Genomic DNA, 23,184 nt, shown 5'->3' with positions numbered 1-23,184 from the left:
AATACAACCGACAACACATTTCACAGAACCAATTCGTATGTCTATCCAAACCTGTTCGCATGAATCACGCATTTCACAGGCAATAGATTTAGAAGCAAAAACATTTCTTGTATAGATCGCCACACCACACAAATACAAACAATAACCGTCAATGGATACCAAGGCATCATCAATAGATGGCGATAACCAAGTTTCAGAAACACATAAAATATCAAAATTCTCACTTTGAAGTAATTCAGCAACATCTCCAGTTTTGGGGAGCAAGTAGCGAACGTTCAAGTGCGCCACACTAAAGAGATCTACATTCATGAGAAAGCAAGTAAATCCAGAGATCACAAAATTATAATAATACAAAAAAAAAGAATACAAAACAAAAAAAAAAATATTTAAAAATAATAAAGTAAAACAATAGTAATACTAAAAAAAACAAAAAAAAAAGAAAGCAAAATACTAAATCTGAATTATATTCAAAATAAACAAAATTAATAACTGCCTGACCGTGTTTATTTCCCGTCCACTGCCCGATTTTCACACCCAACCATGTTCTGCAGGTCATCTGAACTTTTAATTTCAATAATACGATTACCCCTTTTAGTGAAAATTTTACAGTTGTTAGTCCAAACAGCTCGTACACCAAGTCGGTTGGACGCTTCTTTCAAAAGCAATGTTTTCCTAAGCGTACGATCTTCTCTAATTAACACATCAGAACCTTTCAACTTGCTTTTGTTGGAATAAATACCATTTTTATTATTCCTGTTATTGAATCGCACAATAATTGGGCGCACACGACCCTCCTTGGCTTTGAGTCGATGGGAAACGCTAATATCGCCCGGTTGAATTGAGACACCAAGTTTTTCACGAACGATTTTCATCACAACATTGTCCGTATCTTCACCATTAACTTCATTAACACCATAAATCCGCAAATTCTCTCTTCTCGTATACTGTTCAAGTTCGTCAATTTTACGATTAGTGTCGTTTAACTGGTTTTGCAGATGTTGAACTTCTTGTTTTGCGGCAATAATGTCTTGTTGAAACCTCTCTACCACGCTATCACATATTTTCTTCACAAAATTATCTAACAGAGCCTCAGATGAAAGAAGTTTTATAACAACTTTATCCGCTATTGACTCTTCATCAATCGGTGCTGGTTTATTACGAAGTTTATATTCGTTAGGGCCTGACATTACGAAATAAATTACTACTTTTAGGAGCGAACAGCACAGACCTCTACTCGGTACAAGCGCACATCTACGAATTATGTATGTTGATAAAAATCCTTTTCAAAATTCTTGACGTATAAATTTTATTAATTTGAAAAATGCTAGCAGAGCTGTTTTATACTACTCTATCATCCACAATGTTGATACAAAAGGCGTCTATCGTGGGACCTATTTAAAACCATGATGGCAGACTGTAGAAATTATGGTCAGCCTCTGAATATACTCATATTCAAACATGTAAAATGTTTCATCCGTATAAAAACATGTATGCAATATGATAACGAGTTAAGCCATGAGGTACATCAAGAGATAAATCTTGAAGAAATCTCGTAAGATCATTAACATCTATATGCTCAACGTCAGAGGTAGTATGTCAAGGATTGAACAAAGCTAATAGTGTTGCATGGAAACAATACAAATTCCACATATTGATGTTCCAAGTGTAATTGGCCTGGTGCATAACTAACAATTAATAGAACAATTAATAGAGATGTTTATTTTGAGGTACCAATACTTATAAGTAGAAATAATAAAAGCAGAGGACAGGAAATGTAAGCAATATAAATAATCGAAGAAAGTATTGACAATGGAAATAAGGAAAGTCATCATAACTTAGAAATAATATAGAAATTTGATAGAAATAACAGAAGAAGCTAGAGGGATTATAATTTATCTATTCCGTGGTGTTACAGTCTGTAAATGAAACATTATTTCCCCAAAATGAATCTCGTGTTCTAACCACACTTGAAGTAACGGCGTCGGCTGCAGATAATGTTGGTACGAATCAGAATAAAAATAAATAAAAACCATTTTTATAGAGGAAGAGTATCTATAATAACGTTTATGTAAGGTGAATATTGCAAAGGTGTGTATGGAAACCGACCTCGTGGAACAGTTATGATGATATGCTAACTCTGGAAGAAGGTAACATTGCAGTTGATATGCATGTGGGGATAGTATTACATAGTAATTTAAATAGAAAAAAAGTTGTTTTTTATTAAAAAAAAAATTTGTTCGAGAAAGAAAAACAAAGGGGATTTATTTTTTTTCCAGAAATTTGTTTTTTATTTTTTATTTTTTCAGAAACATTGCTTTTTCTTAAGGGGGTGTTCCACCTTTTAAATTTCAAAAAAAGATTTTTGTGTTTTTCGTTTCAAGTGTATTTTAGACTGTGAATGAGAATCCATTGCCAGAAAAATTTACGGAAGGTTTTCCTTTCTAAACACTTCATATTTGTAACGCTTATAGTGCGGAGTCGTTGTGTTACTGTCAATTTTAAGAAGGTATGCCACCTTTGAAATAAAAAAAGGTGTTTTTTCATTTAAAATGTATGTTAGACTGTCTAGAATGAGAATCCATTGACAGAAAAAGTTTTCGAAAACTCGTGTTCCTGTCAACTTTAAAGTTTTCTTTTCACATTTTTCAACGGATTTAAAATTTTTTTATTTTAAGTTTTATTCTAGAAATGTACTTAGCCGTTATTCGATGTATCTAAACTTGTCTGTTTTGCAACCATTTTTATGCATGTTTTTTATCAATAAATATAACATTTGTAGTAATATCGGCATCATTTCGTCAAGAATGAATACTTTTTAAAAATCTTACGTAGTTCCCTAGTTTTTGTGTTTAGAAAAGTAATTGTACTAGAAATTTGATTATTCAACATCCGCTTTAGGAGAAATCCTGGACACCAATTGACCCTGCCAGATTTGCAGGCCTAACATTGCAGATATCTGGCGGGTGCAATTTTAATAACTGTTATTAAATAAAATGCATTTTTAAAACTAGAAAAGTTGTCTACAACCCGTTTGCCCGCATTGCAAAAAAACTCTTAACGTTTTTCATATTTATCATCCTGTAAAGATATTGACCGAGATGGCGTGGTGATTAAAGAAATGTTCTCGGTCACATAGACCGAGTCAGCTTAGCGGACAATTATTTTCTCGGTCATATTGACCGAGACAGCAGTGAACGTGTTAATAGAGACTCTCTATTAGTAAACTTCGAGCTGAAAAATGTAATGTTTTTAATCAGAATCAACGTCAAATTCTTCTGGTCCTACCAACATGTCAGTGTCGTGTACAGAAAATTCTTCAGAAGTACCTGACAAATAATTAATAATAATACGTTATTTTTTATAAACTATTTTTTTCTAGTTCTAGTTTTAGTTCAATTAACAACTGTCGTGAAAGCTTTCGTACTTAGTATCATATATTTGTTTGAGATTTATCTCACAACCCCATGATTGTCAGCTCAGAACAAACAATTTTTGCTTGTGATAATTTTTTATGGGCTTTATCGCTTTTTATGGCTTGTGGGCAATTCATAATAGAGTCTTTTTTTGAGGAAAGTGATAACATCAAAGGATGTATTAACATGGTGAAAATGTAAAATTTGGCAGTGGAGAGTGAGTTAGGCAATTGCGGTGGCAATTAAGTAATGGTGTGGAAAAAGAGGTGCAGAATGGTATTTAATCAAACATAGAATTTGCTGAAAACCTAATAAAATTGAATGATAGAAATTAGGTTGATACGAGGAGATATTACAGAGCTTACACACATTACGAAGCAAACTTACAATTTATTCTCAAGGATTTCAATCTCACACTACGGTCTTTGAAATCCTTGGCTAGATAACTGGTGGTAGATTGTACTAAGCTTAGTAAAAAAATAGATTCCGAGTAGGAAGCTGGATCACTGTCAGACATATCCCTAGATGGTAGCTAAATATGTTACATGTATAATAAATAATATTATCTATTATTTAATACATTAGCATATTTAAATACAAATGTTAGCGCTCATACATAATCGATATCGGGTTATTCCCCAAGTTGCTCTATTTCATATTCATAGATAATCAACTCTGAATCAGTGCCATATACACCTGTTTTTCGAACTCTTGTCAACAGTTGTATTTTTGTTGTTTTTTTGCGGTGTTTAATTGTGCGATTTGTGCCAATAAGTCGTTCATAAGCGCGGAGGTGAAGTGAAATAGTTGTTTAAGATCTGCAATTAGTTTGTGGAAATGTTGCTCCTGTAGAGCAGTTGCTGATTTCATCTGCGCCATCACCTGAGCCAGGCTGTTGAAGTCAACTAAATCGGCTTGTCGTAATAAAGGTTATAAATACGTGTGGTTGAAAAATTACGTCATTATTCTGTTCCGGTTATTAAGTCTGAGGCTGACTTAATAAAACTTTAAGTTGTGATCGTTGACATGATCCGGCTGTTCTAATTTGATCTGCTGCAGAGTTATGGCTTTGTCAATGTTGTAACAGAACGTGCGTGGTTGGCGTAGTAAAACTGAAACAGCTTACGTGAATTCGTTAAATTGTAATTGTGACATTATTTGTCTCACTGAGACTAATCTTAATGACTCGATTTATGATGGGGAGCTGCTTTGCAGTGATTATGTTATTTTTAGATGAGACAGAAAGTCTTCGATCTCTCATAAGGAGGATGGTGGTAGTGTTCTTGTGGCTATACGAAGAAGCGTTTCATCTGCACCTCTACCAGAATTAACTACCGGTGCTGAAGATTTGTGGCGCTCCGTCCATGTTGATGATAAACGAGTGTTCTTGTGTTGTGCCTACCTTCCCCCCAGTGATATGGTTCCTTTTACTATGTTCCTTCAACAATTACAACATATTTGTGAGCTTTGTCCTGAAGATGCTCTTCTAATAGTGGGTGATTTTAACTTACCTAATATTTCATGCCAGCAATCTCCTTCCGGGCATCTGGTTCCTATCGACAGTAATGATGCTCGTTCGAGGGAATTTCTGATAGCGTTTTCTTATTGTAACCTTGTACAGTATAATAACATTGTTAACCGCAATAGTAGAACGCCCGATTTAATTTTGTGTAATATGGATATGATATGTTTTGTGCGTTCATGCTAGTTTCGTTATCAGTTTAATTGTCAACAGCTTTTGCGAGTTAGTCCTTGTACCAATTATGTATTTAGACGAGCAGACTTCAATAGTATTAAAAATGCGTTGCTGAATGTAGACTGGGATGTAATACTTAAAAATCGTGATGTTAAACAATGTGTTAGCGAATTTGATGACCATGTTAATCGCTTATTTATTATTTTTGATAATATAGCACGTGTTGCTGCCAGTAAATACCGCTATCCCAGTTGGTATTCATCCTCTATAATCAAAGCCATTAAAAAAAAATTAAAAATCTATAAAAAATGGAAAAAGTGGGGTAATTTCGGATTTTTTATCGTTCCAAGTTTTACATAGAAGATCTAAGACGTTGATCTCGAGATATTATACTATCTATTTAACTAATGTACAATCTGATTTAATTAATCATCCATCTCATCTTTGGTCATATGCAGCGAGTAAAAAACGTGGCAGTAGCGGTGTACCGGCTCGTATGGTATATAATGGTGATTTCGCAACTGGGGGTCACCAGATTGTGGAGTTATTCTCTAAATATTTTAGTTCGGTTTTTATTGATAGTAAAAATCAGTAACAAGCACGTCAAACTGTATTAAATAACTTTTGCCCCTGGTTCTCGGTTGATGATGTTTTAGATGGTCTTACTTCCGTTGATAGCAAGTTAGGACAGGGTCTCGATAGATTACCGGGTATTTTCATTAAAACATGTGCACCAGAGCTTGCTAAACCACTTTTCATTATTTTCTACCGTTCTCTCTCACAATCAATTTTCCTCTCTAAATGGAAGAAAGCGTTTGTTCTGCCAATATTTAAGTTGGGTAGTAGAAATATCGTTTCGAACTATCGCCCAATTTCTATTTTATCGATAATATCTAAACTATTCGAAAAAATTATCTATGATAATTTATACCGTACGATACAACCTTCTCTGATTCAGCAACAACATGGCTTTCTCCGTGGCCGTTGGGTTGATTCTAATCTGGTGTCTTATATCAACTTCATTCAATCGTGTATGAACGAAAACTGACAGACAGATTCCATTTATACCGATTTCTGTAAAGCATTTGACAAATTGAATCATGCAACACTCCTATCTAAATTAGAAGGGTTTGATTTGTCAATTTGGCAGCTATCTTGTTTGGCTTCTTATATTTCCGATATATGTCAAGCTGTAAAAATAAATAATTATACTTCTAATTCGCCTTAGTTACTTCTAGTGTACCTCAAGGAAGTCACTTGGGTTCGGTTTTGTTCATAGCCTACATTAACGATATTTACGAATGTTTTCATCACAGTGAATTTTTGTTTTACGCTGATGACTGCAAAGCATTTACTAAAGTTCAATCAACTTCTGATTGTGTAAAACTTCAAGATGATCTTAATCGTTTGCAAAATTACTCCACAAACAATTTTCTTTATCTAAATTATAAGAAATGCTAAAAAGATACACCATAGGCTATGATTACAGACTTGGATTGGAGTCCTTGAAAGTTACTTCTAGTGTAAAGGATCTGGGTATCGTTTTCGACTTTAAATTGCTTTTCACAAATTATTCGGAAGAATTATTTTCTTAGATGCGGATCCTCAAAATAATGCGGATTATCCGCAGTTGCGGATGCGGATATCCGTTACATCACTAATCTCCAGACCTTCTTGCTAACCTACAATGTTTAAGGTCCTTATACATGGCCTATGTAAATAGTGTTCTAAATTATGCATCGGTTGTCTGGTATCTTATGTAGGCTGTGTATATTGACCACCTTGAGGGATTGCAGAAAACATTTGCTCGATATTTGACTCACAAATTTAACTTACTATACTATTCGTACGAGCAGAAGTGCACAAGCTTCGGTTTGCAAACGCTGCGCGGACGTAGATCTGCCGCTGATATGCAATTCTTGCATAAATTAATCAATGGTTTGCTTGATTCGCCTGAACATATGAATCATATTTCATTCGCTGTGCCCAGCTATTTTACTCGAGATCAGTGTTTATTTAGATTGCCCACTTCTAGCACTAATGGGTACTTTAATTCGCCGTTACCTCGTATTATGAATCGTTATTGTCCTGAAGTCTCAAACTAACATTACAAAACACGAATAGAATAAATAAGCATTTGCTAATTCAAAGTGTGAAATAGTAGTTGCCTACCCCTGCGTGACGTCACGAGCGGGCCTTCGAGCTGTGCACGTGTTCCAGGGATGTAATAAACCATTATGCTTTCACTGTATTGTACAATTAGTATTTTTATTCATTGTATACAAAATATTATTGTTAATATTGCTGATGAAATCACTATCAGGTTATTTTTACTACATCATTGCAATGAATATGGTGGGCAATTAATCGAATTAACTTGTTTATTTATGTTCCACACAATAACCATTATAACACTTGATCGCATAAAACTCTATGTACGTCTGTTCAAAGCATCAATCACATATTTAAATGGCATGCGGTGTTTTGGACTATAGATTTCGAAAATGTATGCGCTAACATATTTCGTAAACTTTCACGTACGTTAAATTTAAACAGAAACGTGGGTTTACATAACTCCTACCCGCTCGCTCGTATTCTCATATCTAATTACATTCCATTTTCTTTTAAGTTTAATTACATAAAGCAGTCATGATTGTGTTAGTTACTATACTCAAATTTACGCCAATGAGTAAATTAGGCAGTTAGAATTCCTTTGTAGTTGACACTAGAATGTTATTTTTCTTGTTGTATACTGTTGGTAATTACTATTATTTATTATTAAATCATTTTCGTTAAAATCGTAGGTTAATATAGGGATCCATTTATGTAGAACTTTGCGGTCATTAAAATTGATTATTTCCACATATGACTCATTAAGTTCCCCTCGGCGAGTGAACCTGGTCAATATAAGGGGTTTGAGTTCAGTTAGTAGAGAGAAAGGGGCAAAGTGAAAACATAATGGTGTGTCTGCATTGTAAATGATCCTTGACGGGAAGTTCAAGTAGCCGTCAAGTCATTGAGGTTGTGTGTGCTTTTAAACAAACAAAAAGAAATTGTGAAGTTTGCAAAAACTTAAAATCTTATCCGAAAATCTCGTCATTTCCGTTTCTTTTTCTGTAGAAATGAAAAGATTTTAATGAATACTTTCTTAGACCGGTATGTAGTGTTTGTTTTTAATTAACGAATCTCCCGTTAATGAGATCTGTTTTTGTATTCGTCACGTTTTCCTATTCGTTGCCGTTTACTATTTAAAGATTTGAACAGACCCCAGAGTTTAGGTTTTAAATGGCAGTTTTAATTAATGAATCTCGTTTTACTAGAACATTGAAAAATAAATATCTTAGAAATGAAATATCACTTTGACTGTAAGTATTTCGTAAAATGTTTCTAGTGTAGGTCAAAAATTGAAATTCAAATTTAGGGGGGTCGTGCGTATCTCTCGAGCGAGTTATTTTGTCCTTTGGAAACTTTCCAAACCGTTTATAATCTTTTGGCGCCGTTTCCACATATATACATATCACATCAATGCAAAAATATCTAAATGTTATCTACAAAAATATTAATATTTTCAATAAAATAGATTTAAATGTCTTAATGAAACGTTCTCTTTGAAACTCGTCGCTTTAATATAACAATGAAGTCACAGAAGTGACAACGTAACATTCGGGAAAGAGAAACTTACAATTTCAGTCGCCAGCAAATGCACATCGCATGGTGACAGAAATTAAGACCGGCTTCAGTGAGCGGCTGAAGCATCTTGAAACGGCTTCAAACCATACGCCTCGGCGATCCCAAGCATTTTGATGAAATTGTTTCCCAACAGCTTCTCTATTTCTATGTGTAAAAGCTGACTCCTTTATTCGTCCTGATATTGTCCCTTGGCAACTTTTATATTTTTCATTCCTTTTCTCTGTCTCTGTGAAAGATATTAAATTTTATTAAAAAAAATATTAGACGTTTCAAAAGATTATAAACGTTTTAAAAAAGTAATAAAGTCAAAATAAAAGGAATTTTATGTGTTTTTGAAAATAAAATGATGATTTTCTTGTTTAGATAATGGGAGCGTCCTGTTCCAAGAAGACGCTCTGGTGCTGCAACAGCAGTGGGTCACTTTGACTGCGAGCATGTGGCCAGAACCGACGGCCTCACCGAGGGGCTGGAGAGTGTCTTCAGATAGGATTCCGCTCCTGGCGGCGGTTTTTTGTGGTGCAGCTCTGGTCGTTTGTGTTATTTGCGCCCTATTGGTATACAGGTGTTGCATCATGCCTAGAAAAGAGAAGCATTATTGTAAGTACTTTACTCATTACAATGGAGTATCGATAATCCCAGTTAAACAGAGAAATACACTACTCTCCAAAATTATCGCACCACCTAAATTATGCATTAAGTTTAAAGGTATTTTTTTTTGAATCATCAACGGATGGATTTTGATGATTCTTTCTTCATGGTATACGTTGATTTTTAAGGAAGAAATGTGTTGATGGTTTCTGACAATTGTCAACGTTTTACCCATATACGGGGTGTAAAAAGAAATTTATGTTTTTTCTTCTAATTTTGCAACACCCTGTGGAATTTATCAGAAAGAACCGCTACATTCCATTTACATTACGTTAGAATGGTCTCGATATCTCTTTTATCAAGGAAGATACACATTTTTTAAGTTGGACTTAATTTTGTTGAAATATAGTCCTTACTAATGAAACAAGCAGGCTATGAAATATCAAACAGTTTGACAGAAATGCTTGTCAATTTTATTTACGCATTTAGCAAGTTGCTGCTTTGGGTTATTAAGTGTTTATTTGACATGGACCGTATTTCAAGACATTTAAACCGCGATGAGTGTGTTGAGGCAGTTACTTTAGCCAATGAAGGAATAAGTTATCGTGAAATAGGCTTGAGATTACGAGTTTCTCATACAACAATATCACGTGCCGTTCAACGATTTCAAGAGACAAATGATCATACAAGACGACCTGAACAAGGAAGAAGGAGAGTCACAACACTACGCCGAGATCGTTTTATTAGACTTCGTGCTTTAAAGGAACGTTTTGTTACAATGAGAAACTTACAGATACAAGTAGCAGATGTTCATAATATTCGAATTAGTACTAACACTGTACAAAGGCGTCTTGCCGAAGGTGATTTGCATGCAAGAATTCCTGCCAGAGCACCAAATTTAAACGCAAATCATCGTAGAAGGAGATTGCAATTTGCCAGAGAACATCTTGACTGGAATGCTGATGACTGGGAACAAGTACTGTTCATAGATAAATCAAGGTTTTATTTATACAGCTCAGATAGACGTTTAAGAGTAATTCGACGGCCCAATGAACGCTATGCACAGTGCAACATACGACCGACAACTTTATTTAGTGGAGGATCTGTAATGGTTTGGGGTGGAATTTCGCTTACAGCACGAACAGACCTTGTTTCTTTGCGAAGAGGTTCATTAACAGGTGAAAGGTATATTACAGACATTTTATCGGAACACGTACCCCTTGCTCCTTACATAGGAAATAATTTTTTATTAATGCATGATAATGCAAGACCTCATGTTGTCTATACGGTCCGTGACTATTTGGATGAAGTTGGTATAAAAACCATGGACTGGCCACCCTGTAGCCCTGATCTCAATCCAATAGAGAATTTATGGGATAATATTGATCGTCAGTTAAGGGGTCGACATCCACCACCTATCGTTTTGGACGACGTTGAGAGGATGGTAAGAGAGGTTTGGGATGCAATTGATCAAGATCAAATTCGACGCTTGATTTTAAGTACGCCACGTCGCTGTGAAGAAGTGATACGTAAGAGAGGCAGAAATACACGTTATTAGGTGATTTTGAGAGAATTGATTAAGGATTATGTAGTGTTTTTTAGTTTTCACCTACTTGTTTAAAATGTTAATAAAAATTCGTTACATTTAAACTTGTGTATCTTCCTTGATAAAAGAGATGATTCTTGAACGAAAATGTAGAGATTCTAACGTAATGTAAATGGAATGTAGCGGTTCTTTCTGATAAATTCTACAGGGTGTTGTAAAATTAGAAGAAAAAACATAAATTTCTTTTTACACCCCGTATATGGGTAAAACGTTGACAATTGTCAGAAACCATCAACACATTTCTTCCTTAAAAATCAACCTATACCGTGAAGAAAGAATCATCAAAATCCATCCGTTGATTCAAAAAAAAAAAAAAATACCTTTAAACTTAATGCATAATTTAGGTGGTGCGATAATTTTGGAGAGTAGTGTATATCTAAACTCGTGTTTTAAAGCATTTAATTTTAATGTCATAGTGAATAACAAATTTTATCTACGACTGCTTGGATAAGTCATCATTACCGCACTCATTTGAGGTGATTTGAGTTACGTAATGAAGTTCATTACCGCACTGGTTTCATTACGTAACGCATTTTTAGCCTAATCAGAACAGACTTAATTTATTGAAACGGGCAACCATACAAAAGAAAAAGTGCTATCTACTTACAGAGAAACAATACTATATATTATAAACATTAATTGTTATGTTTTTACATTTCCAAACACTTATTCCACATGAGTGAACATGTTGTTGAAACTGACAATTCAAAATTGTTAACAATCATTTCAAAATATTTTTATAAATGTCAAATAGACTTTTCTAAAGAAATTGATTTTTTAGTAATTTTTAGCAGTCGTAGATAAAATGCTGTATATCGCACGTGGGCTAGAGTGTGATTGAGACTCGTGTGATTACACGACTCGGTCTACGACCTCGTCGTGCAATTCTCCACACTCGTACTGTAATTATGTTTCTAGCCCACTTGTAATATAAATAACTATTACAAATCTTGTTGACAATTAATAATAGAATCTGTAAATAACGTGTTAAGGGTATATTTCACAACATAACATTTATAAATATATATGCTCCAACTGAAAAAATTGAAGAGGTATTAGTGAAGTAACTCTTTGTAGTTCACAATCTTCTTAGGAACATTAAGTCATTATTAAAATCTGATCTCCCTCTTGAAAAGGTTTACTATGCCGAGCAATGACAGTTGTACCCGCGTAACTTGCCGCGCTCGTATGATAATTTTTGCGAACATATTTTGTCATAGATGTTGACTGTTTATTTCTGTCTTTCAATGCACTTGCAATTAATTCTTTTTGCTCTGGCTCGCTTTTTTGACTAACGGACTTGTGATTTGTTTCAAAATGCCGTTTCACAGACAATGTTCCTGAACATAAAATACACACCGCCTTGTCACCTTTACTAATGATGCCATATTTCTCTGTCCACCAAGTTTGAAATTCTCTGATACTCTTTCTATCTTGCACTTTTTGTTTTTTTTTGCTGAACTAGCCATATTAAATAACAGTTAAAATCATAGATAAAACTCAAATAAACTTCAAACCAAATATTCACTAAGGGACGTTAGGGTAATGTGGCCCAGTTTCAGTTCAAATGAGTGCAAAAATGTTTAAATCAGGTTTATTCAGAAAATGTTTTGGTGATGTTAAAAATTGGTTCAATACAAAACATTATACTCTTATAAACATTATTAAAATAAACTACATTCGCTTCCACAACAAAAATTTTAGAACCCTCGAATTGGGCCATATTTCCAACCTTAACTGAAATATGGCCCAGGCAATTTTTTAAAGGTCGAATATATGGCCCTACGAGTATTAAGCGCATTTCGGACACACATAGTCTTCGGTATCTTCTAGCACTAATCCCGCACAAACTTCATGTACCCAGGTATTACACTGAATACAACGCCGCATGTCTCGTTCGCAGTCCTCGTCGCATAAAAAACAATACCAAGCTTCTTCATCGTTCTTATTTTGTTTCTCTTCAATTAGCGGATTTGTCCCCTTTCTAAATAAATCAGTTTTTAATAGCTGGGCCTTATAATTGACTGCTTTCCTTCGAGGATTTTTCGTCTGCTTAGCAGTTGAAAAGTCTGGCGTCTTTAAAATGTCAGCAAATGATTTTTTCTTTGGACTTTTCTTCGGTACAAAAGCGTTATCCCGGTTAGGCTGTTTCACAGTTATGACACTAAGTATCTTTATCTTTGGTGTAGCAGAATCGGTTTCCTTGTTGGCATTGGTCCTTGAGGAACAACCATTATGTGATGATTTACCTGTAGAAAACGGGCCTCTTTTTTGTTTAAAATGAATCAGTGGGATATCGTCTTCATCATCAGATTTTTTTGGTTCTGCTTCAGTTTCTTGCTGTTTGTGTGTAAGAAGTGACGGACTAAAAGCATTTTCTGGGATGACTGATGGGTCGAATGGGTATCCCTGTTGCTCGAAAACCATTTTGGATGTTTGAAATTGACATACATTGTTGCCAGACTTTATTAAGGACAATCCCGAATCTATCCTTCTTTAGAGTTCGGCAAGGAACATTTGTTGCTTCCCAGTAATTCAGCAGTTCGGTGTCCCAATAATGTTCAAAGGATCGGAAAACAGTGGTTGCAATTCGTGGGTTGTATTTGATGGTACGCAGTACAAGGACACATCCAACTTTTCCGCTTCTTTAACAATGGAGATAGCTAGGTGACAGGAGGCATCATCAATGACTAAAAGAACTCTTCCTGCTGGCTTGAATTTTGCAAAATGTTGTAGCCAAACAATAAATAACTCCCTAGTCATGCTCCCTTTTGCAGACATTTGAACAGTGGAACCAGGGGGAAGGTTGTCTGAGTAGGTATCCTTTTTTCTTAAACCTTTGAAAATAATCATTGGTGGTACCGCTTGTCCCAGTGCGTTGACACAAGCTACTACTGTCACGTTTTCAGCATGTTCATTGGCTAGTAAATGAATACGGCGTTCTCCCTTTTCTGCTAAAGCCTTGTGAGCATGGTGCAAAGTTAATCTGCAACCCTTTTCATCTAGGTTGTAAATAAATTGGGGCGAATGTTTTAGATTTAATTCGCGTAAAACGGTATCTAATTTGGAAAAATGATCCTGTACGATGGTTGGGTTCAGTTTTTGAGCTCTAGCGATGTTCATCATCTGCGGCTTCCCCTTGGCGATGTTTGGGTACCTCTTTAGAAACGACATGTACCAAATAAATCCAGCAAGTTCCTTCTCATTGTTGAATTTGTGGCCGATACTCGCTTCTTGACAAAATCGGAAAACGCTTCTACGAACTGTTCTTGGAGTTAATGGGAGTCCCACTCGAGACATCCTTATTATTCTTGATTCTAAGTCTGCTTCCTGTTCCTCATTTAACAAAGGTCTTCGTCCAAGCTTCCTTTTTGCATCCCCAGTTTTGATGTGATTTCTCAAGGTGGTGCGTGGAATACCACAATGTTTTTCAACATATCGTGGACTATGGCCTTTTCTAATCAATTCTAGTGCTTCTGTCATCATCTCAGCATTCCAGTTAGCTCGTATACCTTTGCACACTTTTCCCATGCTGTAAAAAAATAATAAAAACTCGTAAATTTCGTATTCGATTACGGTCGGTAATATGGCTCATTACCGTTTTGTTGTGGGCCATATTTCCGACAAGCACTTCACCGTCATTTGGGGTTATAATTTGTGAACAAAATAAACAAAAAGTTTTACTGAGGCAAAAATCAGAAGTTAAGAGGCTACAAATTATCCCAGACATTACGGATTTATTTTTTGGTAAAAAAGAAAATAATATTATTTGTAGATATGGTTAATTATAGTTTATAATAATCAGATTTACCCATGTTTATTTTTTTTAAATTTTTTAAATTACAAAATTTTGAGAAAAACGTGGGTCCTTTTAAAAGGCCACTAGTAATATAGGATACCAATAGGTTTAAAACATAAATAAATGACACAAATCCAAAATTAACATATTATATTTTAAAATGAATAACACATTTCAAAAATTAATTTATTGAGTGTGATACGCCTTAAAACAGTCTTTGGGGTGCAGCCCAATATCACATTTTTCACACCTAAATTGCACTTTTTTGTGGCAATTGCCACATTTTGTTTGCTTTTCTTGATATATAATTACATGGTCGATCCTATCGTATCTAAAATAAGCATGCTCATTATTTGATGATCTTGGGCGTCCTCTTTTAGGTGACCTTTTGTAAGTTTCCAGAATATTGGTTGCAATAGCTCTTCTGAATGTAAGTTGATCCATTTTTCCTCTTTGCATTCTATGAATCTGCCAGGCATTCTGTACTGCCATATCAATACAATGGGTAATGAGAGGAAAGTACCATTTCTTGCCTCGTATGGAGATTCTGTAAAGCCCAATGTTCTGATCTGAACGATCAACCCCTCCCATATTAGCATTGTAACATTTTATCACATGTGGCCGATCGATTTGGATATTCTTCTTCTCTTTCTGAGAATACCGCTTTACTTGACGAACCGGCTCAGAGGAACAAGCATTACTAGATATAGAAACTACGTTGTTATCATTCCACTTGCATACAAATACTTTAGCAGTATTTGACACACCATGGGAAGTTTCAAATTTGCCTCTCTTCTCTTTTTTTAAAATGTTTGACGAGCGTATAGGGCACAAACCGAGTCTATTTTCCCTCACAGTACCTATAGCTTTTACACCTCTCTGAGAAAGTACATCCAATAATGGAAGGGTCGTAAAAAAGTTATCAAAGTAGAAATGAAAATGCATGTGCGGTTTTGATTCTCGCATAGCATCCTCAAAGCGTAAAACTACACCAGGTCCTAATCCCAAGTCTTTATAAGAATCGACATGTTGCTGTGAGAATGATCCCTGATATGGTTCAAACCATGTCACATATCCTAATTTAGTTAATCCCACCCAAAATTTATATCCCCAACGTATAGGTTTTCCACGTATAAACTGCTTAGTTGGGTGACGTCCATAATACGGGACCATAGCTTCATCAATGCAGTAACTCTCTTCAGTTGGAGAAAACAGCATAAATCGCTGACTCATAGCATTGAATAGTGGCCTCATTTTGGCAAACTTATCGCTTTTATTGAGAGCGTTATTGTCGCAGCAATGAATATTTTGCATTATATATGTAAACCTGTCTCGTGAAATTGCTGAACTAATTAATTTATTATGACAGTCTTCAGCAGTCTCCCAGTACATATATCGTTTTGGCACCCTAACATAACCACTAACCATCAAAACACCAATGCAGCACTGTATTTCCTCTACTGTTATATCTGCAGGACGGTTGTTTTGCCTGCAGTAATTGTTGGTATGATGCAATAAAAGGTGTAAAACATCTTTATCAAAAAAAAAATTCGAATAGATTGAGGGGAGAAGTATTGTTTGGAGGTGTGACTGGGGCCACAAAATCAGAGAAATCGTTAAAGGCAGAATTATCCGTCCATAGAAAAGACTTGGCTGGTGTTACAATTTCTCTTTTGTCTACTCTGCAATTTGAAACATATTTTGATTTTCCACATAGTACCGAGATAGGTACATACTCGTCCGTCTCTGAATCAGAGTCAATAACTTCGACATGTGCTCGTAGTTGACTGCCGGGTAGATTATTCAGATTTACCAAGTCCTCGTCACCAGAATCCTCGTCAGTATGATCCTCGTTTGCTGTTTCAGGCGGAAAAATTACCACGTATAGGAGTGTGATCTTCTTCCTCAATATCCAAATTTTCAGCTTCGATTAAAAGTTCATGCAAAGTCAGAGGCCTTTTTCAATAGCTGTAATAATAATGACAGTTTTCTATTAATTATTGTCTTTTTTCTTTGCCCTTATCGTACCCATAAATGAATATCTATTGGTTGTCTAAGTTACTAGCGTCCTTTTAAAAGGACGGTAACAAAAATGCCCCCATAGGACACAAGAAAATGAATGCATTAATATTTTTACACACCAGAACCTTAGAACGATTATTTGTAATGACAATAAACATAGTTATAAGCCACAATTTTTCAAATCGTCAGTGTTACCTACCTTCGATTATCCATGGTTCACTCACCAAAACAACACCTCACAAAAAATCGATTTGTCTTTATACAGTCTCGCAAACTGGTGGATAAATAATTAAGAACGTTTCTACAACTGTCAAGCAGAAATGCTAACAACCTGACTAATGGTGCCATCTCGATTATTAAAGCTGTACTGGAATTTACAGAGCTCGGTACTGAGTCCTTTTAAAAGGACGCTAGTAATATTTGGGTTATAGCAATGACGTTTTCTTACCTGATTAGCCGCTTTGCCCAAAGTTACACGATCTCAAACACAGTCAAAAGTAATAAGAACACATGTGCTTTTTGTAAATTGAAGTGTAGCAAAGTCACCAATCGCTAAGGTTGGCTATTCTGTTGTCAACAGGTACTACAAACCTAATAGAACCTATCAGGCAGTCACTTGTCAACAGATTGCCCTCAAGAAAAAAATTAGTACGAATGGGCCATATTTTTGTCCGGGCCATATTACCCTAACGTACCTTATTATGTTATACATGAACAAACTATGCGTTATTAGCAATAGAAACTCACGATGTAGATTGTAGGGATCACTCGCGTTCGCTCGTCATATAAAACCTACTTCACACTTTCTTCGTAGTGCATCATAATGAATTTTGTGATCAGTGACGTGCCCAAAATATTGTGTCGCGTGCCATTGGTTTGCCATCTCATTCAAAAATTTATTGGAAATTGAAACTTGGAACACTGTTTTTAATACAGTAGGGGCTGAAAACAAACATGATGTTTTTCTAAATTTATATTTACACTTCGTGAATATCGTTTTCCCAATTCAACAAAGACCACGTAAAAGAAAACAATATGTAATGGATGCTCAAACTCTGCAGGTGAAAGAAACATTAAATCTCACACAAGAAACTTATAACGCCCGTGGCGGTGAAGATTTAAAAGAAATTCTAAAGAGTTACAAAGATTTTTATATTAATTTTGCGAAAGAACGTAAGAGGGATCAATATGTTAAAAGTATCCAAGAGTTTGGTAATCGTCAAGCTGGGATGTGGAAAATTATCAACGAAATTCAAAGGAATAAGAGGACAACGGATAATCAACCATTGAAGGATGAGCTTAACAAATTTTTCGCAAGCATCGGCAACAATGTATGTAACGTTGGAGCTTCAGCTGCTGCTAAAATAAAATCTCAGTGTCATTCCACGTTCCGTAACTCCAAATGAAAGTAAAGAAACCATATCACATTTGAAATGCAAAAGTTCAATGGACATACACTTTCTAAACACTAAAATTCTAAAGTACAGTGCCGACCAAATATCTGCTCCTTTAGCTAATATAATAAATTCGTGCTACGAAGAAGGTGTTATACCAAGAGTAATGAAGATTGCAAGGGTAACACCAATCTATAAAAAAGGAGAACCGTCAAATTGCTCTAATTATAGACCGATATCCATATTACGAATATTTTCAAAAGTGTTTGAGAAGACACTATTAGACAGACTAACATCTTATCTCGAAAAGTATAAGCTACTCAGCAGCAAACAGTTTGGTTTCAGAAAAGGTGTGAGCACAATTGATGCTTCTTAATAATGTTTGGGAAGCTATGGAAAATGGAGATGAAACAACAGCGATCTTATGTGATCTAACAAAAGCTTTTGATTCCATTCAACGTACTCTTCTTATTGCCAAGCTGGAAAAATATGGTATACGTGCAAGACCACTGGAACTGATTACTTCATACCTAGCAGATAGGAGTCAGGCAGTCAGCCTCAACGGTGAAATGAGTTCTTGTTTACCTGTGATAAACGGAGTATCTCTTCTGTTTATATATCAATGATCTACCTGAAAATATTTCATCTGAAGCCATACTTTATGCAGATGATACAACTTTGATAGAGAGTGGCTCAGCTGTGCTCTGAAGGAGGCTGTTGAATGGTTCAGTAACAATGATTTGACCTTGAATGATGAGAAAACCGAAGTAATCACTTTGACTGCTAATCGTAACACTAAGCAAAAGAGGGCTACCGTCTGACTATTAGGTATCATCTTGGACAGTAGACTCACTTGGAAAGATCATAGCAACATATTGATGAAACAACTGTCATCTGCCATTTACGCTATTTTAAGAATTCCGCAAATAGTAAACGCCTCTGCTGCTAGAACCGCTTACTTTGCTTTTTTCCATAGCAAGATGAACTACGTACTACGCCTTTGGGGAGCGTCTGGTCATACAATGCCTGTTTTCATACTGCAGAAAAAGGCGCTAAGAATAATTGAAGAGGCGCATGCAAGAACTCACTGTAAGCCCCTATTTAAAAAATATAATGTACTCACTACTACTATTTTTAAAAAAGACTTAAGGAGGGAAATCACATTAGGAGGCTCATTTTCATTGATTTTTTAGGATTTTTTTTGGGTGGAAAGAATTAATTAGAATTTAATCAAATTTTGACACTATTTTGTTTATATTTCGAACAACTTTTGTGAATTTTTTTGAATAATTTTATCGAAAAATAACAAAGTTATTCACTGATGTCCGCTGGACGTCGTACCTAGAATTCTCCAATTGCGGGACGTGTAGCCATTTCAATTTTTATCTGATATCAAAAAGCTTTTTATTTTAGGTTAATAACTTATTTTCTAAGAATATGAACCTCAATGAAGGTAAATGTAACGGAAATTAAAAATTTTGCAGGTATTGGAAAAATGTACTTAAAATTTCACTTTTTTTATTTACTAATTATGCAAAAAAAAACTCTCTTAAAATCATGATATCATTTCAAAAGTTGGTCATATATTTCGTAATTTTATAAAGAATCATACTATTAATTTTCATAATGATTGGTTCATTACTTTTTGACTTAAAGTTCCCGCAAATGTGAAAAAAGCCATTTTGAGAAAAACTTGTTTGAAAAAAAAATCTTGAAAACTAGAAATTTAGAAAAGTTAACAATAATATAAAGTAGTCACCGATTAATCCGCGATTCCAGCACCATACATTAAGAAGTCCTTCTTCTTCCTCATAGGCTTCATTTTGCGCCTGCAGCAATGCTTTTCGAGCTTCCCGACCTTCCTTCGACTTCAATGAACTACGTCGACTCTGTCGACTCACGCGCTGGTTATCTATTTGTTCAGGGTACTTGAAGCTTTGCGTACCTACTACAATTCCTGCTTCGTTCATGATCATCAGAAGGGATGAATTTCCTTCATTGAATAAGCCCGCGGCTAAATACGATACCAATTCGATGACTTTTAATCCGGAGTGCAAATGTTTAGGAACTAATCGCCAAATTGTGAAATTAAAGCTTTCATTTGCGTTTTGCGTGTGGCCACCTAAACATCTTTCCAGTAATTCAACCCTTGACAAATCTTCATATATATGCAGAATTTCCTGCTGTATGTCGGGATGCAATGGAGTAGGATGCGGTGCAAGCTCCATACCAAGAGCTGTTCGTTTCTGCCTCACACTGAGAAAAATAATGTGGGAAAACTACCTAAAATTTAGTCAAATCTAGAATTTTTAGTCAAAAATTAGCTAACTACTACTACTAGTTATAAAAACTAATTCTATTTCGATAATTTAAGATAGATAAATGATCGAAAAATGTATCTTATAAATACCTAATTAAATTAGTTTCATTATATAATATTAATAGATGTTTTACTGCTTAAATATAGACGTCGTACCTAAATTTTTCACTGTAATATCGACGATGTGTAGTCAAAATATCCCATTGTTGGTAGGTGTTATTACAACATTGTTTTGATGTATTATATAATAATATATTTATATTAACTACTGCAAATAGTTGAATTTAATATTGACGATAGTTCGTTTAGCAAAATATTGTAAATCTTTTGATCATTTTTTGTGTTTAAAATGTCTATTAATGTTTATTATTCATATCCGTTTCACTAGATACTTGATCAAGATATATCTATAAAGAAAACAAGTATACATATATATATATAACAAATATATTTTCAAGTATATTGTAGTAATTACACTAAATATCAACAATTATTTTTCTTCAACTATAAAGAATACATATCAATAACATAAACTATGAAAGAACTACATATCATTTTTCATGTCATAAAACGAAGAAAAAAAGACTTATTCGAATGGTGGTTTTAATTTTACGCATGAGCAATCATCATTTAAAGTAATAATATTTATCGGTGGCTAAGTACAACATGATATATTTAAAATGTTAGTGACGGAACTTTGAAGTTGCTGAACCAAATAAGATAAAGTATGATCGTCGTATTTTCTAATGTTTACAATACTAGTAACAAAATAATGCACGTTGGCAACACAAATAATATAGCATACATAGTGAAATTGTAAACCATGGACAGAGCTGCTATCTTTTATTACGATTACATCATTTTTTCTATACTTAGTATTATTTATTCGTATATGAGTACACGATAACACATTATTTAAAAGGGAACGTGAAAAAGGAAGCGCCGTTGTGTTTAGTTCTTTACTTACATCACTTAAATTTAGATATTCATATTTATGAGGAACTTCACTGCAATTTCTAAACGAATGTTGACCCTTGGAGTTGTGTATAGACCTCAAGTAAGTATTTCAAATTTTTTAAGGAATTTTGAGGATTCGCTCTCTGTAATGCTGCCTCGCTCGGAGGAGTTAGTGTGTTTGGGTGACTTTAACATTGATGCTCATGATATATCCGGGGTGTACGGGTATAGTTATTTGCCTATTCTTGAAAATTTCAATCTCTGTCAGATTATTGATAATGCCACTCGTATTACTTCTACTTCAGCCACTGTTATTGATCATATTTTGTTGTATCCTGTTTTTATGTTATTGTTTTATTTTGTATCATTTTGTTTATTTTTACTTATTTGCTTTTTTATTGTTTGCTCACAAATCGAGTACGGCTTAGTTTAATATTCAATTTAGTTTAATATTTAGTTCAATTTTGTTTAATTATTATGTAGTAATTCCGAAATCTGTAATTAGGGGAAACCCTGTTTATTTTGGATGAATAAATAAATAAATAAATATTATAACTAATCAGGATGCAACTATCCAACAAAAGGGCGTTGTCCCGGTGCATAACATAGCTGATCACTCTCTAATTTTTGTAACATTAAAATTATTTGACACTCCGAAGTCCAAACCTCGTCTTATAAGCTACAGGGACTTTAAACAATTTGATAAAAACAGTTTTAATCGTGATCTTGCGGAAATTACCTTGGCAGGAAATCCTGTGTTATAATAATGTAAATAATAAAATGACCTTTTTTAATACAAATGTTCTTACGCTTTTCGACATACATGCTCCTATTAAGGTCTCCTTGATGAGAAAAAATTACCGTCCCTGGGTTACTGACAATGTGAAGCTGCTTATGACGCTTCGTGATAATGCGTTTGCTAAATTTAAAAAAAACAAAAAGTCCTGTTGATTTTACTTCTTATAAAGAACTTTGGAACTTTACTAATTTATCTATTCGGAGGTGTTTAAAATTCAATTTATAATTTCAAAATTATTTCTTTTATTCATTTATTTATTTCAATTTTTGTTTGAGTGTCGAGTGGTGCGTGCGCAGAAATTTCAAAACGTGTAATGTAACTAGTTATGTCTTTCAATAAATCCTCTTTTGTGTCCAGCCTTCAAGTGTATAAGTTCTTCCCTGTGAAACGAGTTATACTGTGTGTAAATCTAAAAGTTGATTAAAAGAGTAAGACTTAATTATAAACATTATCACCTCCCGGAACTTACCTTTAATTTTCGAACGTTCACTATAAACTTTTTCGAGTTAACGTTAAATAATCTATTTTTTTTTAAATAAACTTTCTTGAACTTTTTTCGAACAGGAGGGAAAAAAAGCGTATCTTGAGCATATGCTGAGCACTAGGGGATGTCGGGAACTTTGGACCGGTTTTAGGGCGATGGGCATTGTTAATAGTAAACAGCGTTCTATTCCGGACTTCTTAGCGAGTGTTAATGCTATTAACGACTACTTCCAAACTTCTCAAATAGTTGCTACGGGTGATATGGACACTATTAATTATTATAACTTAAACACAGTACCTGGTGTTACTGAGAAGTGGACATTAACGCTTGCAACTAAAGAAGAGATTTATGATGTACTACTCAATCTCAAATCAAATGCTATTGGTACTGATGGTATTGGTATAAAGATGTTGTTG

The 23,184-nt window shown here is 34.6% G+C and overlaps 1 protein-coding gene across 2 annotated transcripts in view; it reads left to right on the top strand.

Moving 5' to 3' along the window:
* The window catches only part of LOC111416713 (uncharacterized), a 134,639-nt gene that overhangs the window by 96,356 nt on the left and 15,099 nt on the right, over positions 1-23,184 (top strand). For both annotated transcript variants that reach the window (XM_071196887.1, XM_071196886.1), the window contains exon 2: positions 9,163-9,396. In XM_071196887.1, coding sequence (XP_071052988.1) covers positions 9,234-9,396 — 163 coding nt within the window. In that variant the 5' untranslated portion in view covers positions 9,163-9,233. The remainder of the gene's footprint in view (positions 1-9,162; positions 9,397-23,184) is intronic.

This window comes from Onthophagus taurus, chromosome 6 (genome assembly GCF_036711975.1).
Source record: "Onthophagus taurus isolate NC chromosome 6, IU_Otau_3.0, whole genome shotgun sequence".
NCBI lineage: Eukaryota > Metazoa > Arthropoda > Insecta > Coleoptera > Scarabaeidae > Onthophagus > Onthophagus taurus.
Note: the sequence above shows the minus strand (reverse complement) of the source record. Positions and strands in the feature narration are given on the sequence as shown.